At 55.6% G+C, this 6,588-nt stretch overlaps 1 protein-coding gene across 1 annotated transcript in view; it reads left to right on the top strand.

Annotated features, from left to right (window-relative positions):
- Window positions 1-1,645, top strand: part of PRRC2B (proline rich coiled-coil 2B) — an 86,144-nt gene extending 84,499 nt beyond the window's left edge. The window contains exon 32 of the mRNA XM_080819350.1: window positions 1,042-1,645. Within this exon, the coding sequence (XP_080675476.1) occupies window positions 1,042-1,176 (135 nt within the window). The 3' untranslated portion in view covers window positions 1,177-1,645. The remainder of the gene's footprint in view (window positions 1-1,041) is intronic.
- The last annotated feature ends 4,943 nt before the right edge of the window (window positions 1,646-6,588 follow it).

Here is a 6,588-nt window from a genome sequence, read left to right on the forward strand (position 1 = left end):
AGGGAGGATGCGGATTCCTCTGAGGAGGTGGCGCCAGAAGGTGGACCTCCCTCCCTAGCGATTTGGGCTGTGAAGGCGCTGGGACTCGGTTAGGTCTGTGGGTCAGCTCTAGAAGCCGCGTGTGTGTGCGTGCGCGTGTGTGCGTGCGCGTGCTAGCTCTAGTAAGTGCTGTGTCTCGTCTCTGTCTTGGCTGGGTGGGAGTACCAGTGGAATGAGGCTTTCCCATTTTGTAACAAAAGGGGTTTTTCAGTGTCTTTGCCTTCAGGCACTGTTCTCAGCCGCTGCTCTAAAATGCGATGGGGTCCAGAGCTCATACCCGTCAGGCGTGGCTTTTTAATAAAACCGCATTCCTGGCTGATGGAGGCGGAAGTTTGATCGCTCATTTCACTCCTCCTAACTTGGTTCCCTGGAGGGTGGCTCCTTGAATTGCTTGGACTGAGCTGCTAAAGCTTTCTTGCAGAGGTCACACCCCAGTGGGGGGCAGAGTCGAGGCTGGCCACAGAGCTGCAGGTTCATGGGACCTTGATGGGAATCTCGAGGCCAAACGAGGGTCCAGGGGAGACGTTTCCGGAGAGCAGGAGCTGGTGGGGGGGCGGGTGTTGAAGACAGGGAGGACCAAGTCCACGTGTTGGCCCTATGCCCCTCTGCAGGCATTTGGGAGTTCCGACTCGTGGGGTGCACTTGGATCTGCTCAAGGGCTTTTTACCCTTGGGGCAGGGGATGCACTGATTTGAGAAGGTCCTTCCAAGTCAGTCTTGGATGTGCGCCTGCTGCACAGGCCCATGGCCATTACAGAATGGTTCCCGGACGACCCGGCACCTTCTTGCCTCCCTGAATCATTGCCCTCAGCACTCCTGGGAGGGGCGAGAGCAGTGTCCGCCCGTGTCCTTCCGAGTCTGGTCCTTCCGCCAAGGGAATGGGCTTCTCAGGATAGCTTTTTTCGGTGACTCAGGAGCAGGCAGGGGCCGGTGGGAGTTATGTGTCCAGACAGATGTTTCTACATAAGGGTAACTGTCTTTGTCCCCGTTCATCTGTCCAAAGGCCAAACAACGAGTGGATGAAAAACCCAGCCTGGGAGGCGTGAAGCTGCAGGAGGCCCCCTCAGCCGCCTCCCAGATGAAGCGGACCGGAGCAATCAAGCCTCGGGCAGTCAAAGTGGAGGAGAGCAAGGCCTGAAGGTGCTTGGCCACGCCTCGCCCCCCACCTTGAGGACAGGGCCACCGCTCGGCCTGGACACAGACAGACTCGTGGACATCTCGGACATCTCACCAGATCCACCGTCCAACCACCTGGCCCGGACTGAGAGACCTCCCTTCCCTTGTCCACTCCCGAAAGCTCCGTGTCCAGCCAGCTTGCCCCCGTGGATGTGTGGCATTGACCTGCTCGCTTTACTACGAAGCAAACAAGCAAGCAAACGACCCCGTCCCCGTGTCGTCCCCGCCTCCTGTCCACAGTGACCGTGGAGTGACTCGAGCCTTTGTGCAGTACAGATGACCCCGTCCCTCCCCCTCCCTCCCTGCCCCCCCGCAACCCCCGGCCCCAGGCGTAGTGGTTTGGCAGCAGGGCCATTTTAGTTCAAGGCTTTTTGTTTTAAAAAGCAGCTAAGTTTTTACAAAGGAGAAAGGAAAAGAAAACAGAAACAGAAGCTGTGTGTGCATAGCTGAACTTTTATACACTCGCCACCCTCTCCTCCCTTCCTCCGTCCTGGTACCGCACTAACCCCTCTCTCCGGGGCTGCCGCTGGGCTGTCCCTGTGATTCCTTAACACAGGACTTTCGGGCAGACGTGCCCCTGCCCCCCGCACTCCCTCAGTGGGTTAACCGGGACTGGTGCTCGCAGAAACCGTGGGGGGCACGCCGACAGGCAGCTCCGTGTTCAGGGGCAGCAAGGGAGAGGGGCAGGTTAGGCTGGTGTTTTGGGGGGCGGGGGGTTCCAGCCCCTGGCCTGATGGTCGGTTGCTGGAGCTTCGGGGCAGCCCAGTGAAGCCGATCGCATTTTTAGCGTAATTGTGACACGCGGTTTCTGTCCTGGACTTTTCTAAAGCCAGTGGACGTGCGAGCACGGGGCAGCTGAGGTAAATCACGGAGATGCAGAGTCACTGGTGTTTCCCGGGGCTGTCATCGGACCCGCACGCCCTTCCTGGAAGCCTTCCATAACACGCCCTCCTCCTTTCCTCCTGAGCCTCTCTCTTTCTTGCCTGGGTCCTCCTGTCCCACCACCTTTCACACAGCTGGCCCCCGGAAGCCGCGAGGCTCCCTCACGTGGGGGACAGGGCCGTGCGGCCGGCCACCTGCTGGGGTCTGTGGCCCACAAGGCTGCTGCGTGAGCTGCCTTTTTCTCCTTGGCCCGGCTCCCACCCGCACACCCGGGTGGTGGGGGCAGAGGGGCCTGAGCTGGGCCGTGGGCGGCCGTCCTCCCGGACAGCCGGGGCGGGCTCCGAGGGGAGGGTGGGTTGCGGGTCTGACCCTTGTTCCACCGCAGCCGTGGACGGCCTCGGGAAAAAGCGTGTAGGGACGCTGCCAGCAGGATGTTTGTGTGAGCCATCTCAGGCTGGGTTTTTGTTCTTTCTTTTTTAAAATAAGACCTAGAAGGAAATCATCCCCGATTTTGTCATTCCAAGGAGAGGGGAAGGGAAATGTCAAGTTTTGTACGTGCTCTTCAGGGTAACTAACTGGCCAGCCACGTTCCTCCACGACAGGGAGGACCTGGCTCAGGACGAGCAGGAGGTGAGCGGCGAGGAGCCCCCCAGAGTCCAGCCTTGGGTCACCGCTGCTGTGTGACGCCCCACGGCCCTGAGCGCTGTGTCCAGCCTAGAACCCGGTAGGGAGCAGCTCCTCGGGGCCCTTTGCTGCTTTAAGGACTTGGGGTGCGTCCCGCCAGCGAGAGTGCCGGGTTGACGCGAGGGTCCTCCGGACGGGGCCGGCATTCTTGGAAGACGCCCTCGCGCTTCCTGACAGCTTTGTGTTACCCTTCCTGCCTCTGCCCTCAGACCGGGCTTCCGCCAGCTGGCCATCTCCATGCCTGAATCTCGATTCTGGGGTCCCTTCTCCAAGGGCTGCTCGCTTGACGAGTCGCCCGCTCTCGCCTGCCCCGTGTGCTCCTCTGCTTTCTCTTCCCTGCCGGTGTGCGACCGCTGTCCCTGTGACCGGCCGCCCTGCCCGCCGCTCCCCTCTGCTGCCACCCGCCTCCCCTGCCCGGCTGCCCCTGTGGGAGCCACACACATTCCCCGCTGCCCGCACACTCAGAAATACGGCCAGGCCCGCACACCCAGTAGCGGTGCATGTTGTATGTCAGAAGGAAGGGAAAGGTTCTCTCACTTTGCGTCCCGGCAGAGCAGCCCTGGGTGCTGTTGGAAATGCACGGTGCACCCTGCAGGTGGACCTGTCCTCAGCAAGACAGTGCTTCCTGTTTGAGAAAAAAATAAAAACAGAAGGTCACCTGTTCGCCAGCCCTTTCCTCTACCCTTGTATTTTCTCTCCTTCCCCTCCCCAATAAAAACAGAAAACACTAGAATTTATTTATATGTATTGATGTTGTAGGTCTAGGTGAAAAAAAGTAAATGTTTCACTGCTCTATTTATATATAATGTCTGAGTTATTCCGTGCAGGAAAGGCCAGGAAATTGCATGTGAAGGTCAGTGCGTTCACCACCTCCGTGTGCCCGAGCTGCGGTCTCTTTCCCGCTAAGATACAGATTTTAAATTGGGCTTGGGGCAGAGGGCAGGGCTGAGGCCTGCCTGACCTCCCCAGCCCACCCCAGTCCCTTCCTCGGTCTGATTAAATGCAGTTTTTAGTGCAGACAGGTTTTAAGGTGCAATATGTCTTCTTTTCATGTGGTTTTAGAACCAAGCTCAAGGTAATAGGGCTTAGGGTCTCACTTTGGTTTCAGAACCCCATCCTCAGTGCATACCCATGCAGAGGCTTCTGCCAGGATGCCACGGGGCCTTAGGTGGGAACAGGTGAAGACCAGCACTTTCCTTTCTGAGGCTTCTGAGATGGGGGCAAGGGGCAGAAAGAGACCCCTCACTGCACCTTTGCCACCTCCTGATGCTGGCAGCTCGGCCCTGGCCATTGATGGTGCAACCCGTTGCTTGGCAACCAGTGACCCCGCAATAGTGTCCGTGCAGTGTCAACTACTCGGGTGAAATCCTGGAGTGTGGGGTCAAGTGTCCAAGAGGCATTACCCCACACACACACACAGCCACACCCCCGCCGCCAGAAACTTCTCTGCCAGTTATATTTGGTCTCGTTTTCTTTACTATTGCTTCCCCCTTTTTAATCCACATTATTACTGTTTTCAGACTTGGAATTCATACACTTCTGGCTCTGGGTTCCTTATGAGGGAAACCAGAGGATAACTTAGACATTCAGAAATCGGTTGAGTTCCAAAGCTGTGGTCGTTCCAGCCACCTCTAGGGATATTGGGGAATCTTGTGAAATATTGACCTCGGGTCTCCCCAGCTATGCCCTCGCCCTCCTGTCTTCTGCATCTGCCCTCTGGATGGGTGATGAGGTTTGTGACTGATGCTCAGAGCCGAGGAGGCTGAGGGTGTGCACGTGGGTGCACAGCCGTGTTCAGAAATGGCCCACTGAGGCAGTGTGTGGCAGACTGGTACAGCCCCTCCCTCCCTGCTGTTCAGTTCTCTTCCACCAGGTAGCTGCATGTTGCCTCTCCAGTCTGTATTTGTCCCTTTTCACTGCTTGCAGAGCAAGCCTGGGTTAGAAGGTCTACGGGAAATGGCCTTTGACAACCAAGGACACCAGAGTGTGCTGTGTCATGTTCTGTGCTGAATGAGAAATGCAGACTTCCAGAAAGCCAGCTCTTCCTGCTTGAAAATGTGAGATGGACCCAGGAGATCACCTGGGACAGGGTGTTTCAGTGTTGGGGCCAGGCACTGTCCCTAGCCGTGCCCTCTGTCAGGACCACCAGTGCATACTTGGCTAGCGATCTTCCAGGCGCGTCTGACCTTGCCGCTCACCATTTCCCCACCCTGGCCGTGTGGCAGTGGCCCCAGGACCCCGTCTTCAGCATGTTATGAAGCCTCAGAGTGGAAATTTCTATGAAGGCTCTGTGTGGGTGACTTTCTTCCATTGTTTAAAGGGGATTCTGTACTCTAAGCTTTTGACTTCATGCCTTGCATAGTAAAAAGGGTTTGGGTTTTTTGTTCTTGAGGGTTGTTTTGTTTTTGTTCCCTTTTGCTTTTAGTTTGGCCTTTCCTCTTTGTCTTTTCATGTAGACCAGATATTTGAAAGGGCAGACGATGGCTAAAGGTGTAATGTGCAGCTTGTTTATATATTTTTTGGTAAGCTTTTGCCCCGGTGGGACATGGAATCGTGGATTCGGCAGGCCACGGCGGCACACTCACCCTTCGCCCTTCCCTCCGGATCACAACCTGTTGTTTCTCCTTTCAAATATGTGATTGTACTAGCTCTTTCCATATGAAAGAATTCTCCTTATTTAAATAAAAAAATTTAAAAAAAAAAAAAGAAAAAGGAAAAGCCCTAAAGCTGAACATGCTTTCTCAGGCTGTGTGTCCCTCGATTTTCTGTTGTCATTTGATGAGAGAGATGGAGGGGTTTTTAGGGACAGCTTACGTGAAAATCGGGAGTGACTTGGCTGAAATGCTTTAAAGCAAAGTGGGGGAGAGAAGGGATTAAAACCTATAGATAAAGATTAATATTCCGAATGGGTGAGCGTTAGTGCCCATCCTTTCCCCTGGTGGGTGATATCAAGGTGTGCAGAACATCTGCCTGCCCTTTGCCCTCTCCCTACTTCCCCCTAGAAGTGGGCATGTCAGAGGAGAAAGCATCTGATTTGTTATGGTTTATTTTTTTAATTTTTAAGTAAGCATCTGACCCCAAGATCAAGAGTTGCGTGCTCTACCAACTCAGCCAGCCAGGCTCAGTTGTGTGAGCCATTTTATGCTTTGTCGTGGTTTTTGTTTGTTTTTGCCACTTCTCAGTGACCCTTATCTTTTGCTGGGAGGAGAGGCTTATGCTGCGCTTTGGGGTAGGAAAGAGGAATGCTCCAGGCGTGGGGAAGTGAGAGATCAAGCGCTTGGGTTTGAGGCCCAGCGGTGAGTGCTCCGTCTGCCCCCAGCCACCCCAGCTGCATGACTTGGAAGAACACTTCACTCCCTGGAGTCACAATCAACTGTAAAATGCGGATTTAACAGTACCCAACCTCCTGGGGTAGTGTGGACTCAAAGAGGTCATGGGCACCAGTTAAGAATGTAGGAGAGTTGTAAATCATCCCTGCACAGAACACCTTCCGTGAGGAAAGACTCGGCAGTTTCCTCCAGCGCCTTTTGACTGTAGGAAAGAACAGGGACCTGGGCACCGGCTGGCTCAGCTCTAGCGGCCAAACTCGTTCCCTGGATTCACTGCCAGGGACAGGGAGTTCCCCGAACTTCAGGAGTCAGCCAGCCCCACTGCTCCAGGGGCCCAGGGAGCCCCCGGCCTCAGGCGGGGTGAGCCCCAGCTCCCTCCCTCTCCACAGCCTTGGGCGAGGCACGGGTAAATCAGAAGTAACCCCACATTCTCCACCGGTGTCCTCTAACGCTGGGTTGACCAACATTCGCGGGGAAGA

This window comes from Martes martes (assembly GCF_963455335.1).
Source record: "Martes martes genome assembly, chromosome: 12".
Lineage (NCBI taxonomy): Eukaryota > Metazoa > Chordata > Mammalia > Carnivora > Mustelidae > Martes > Martes martes.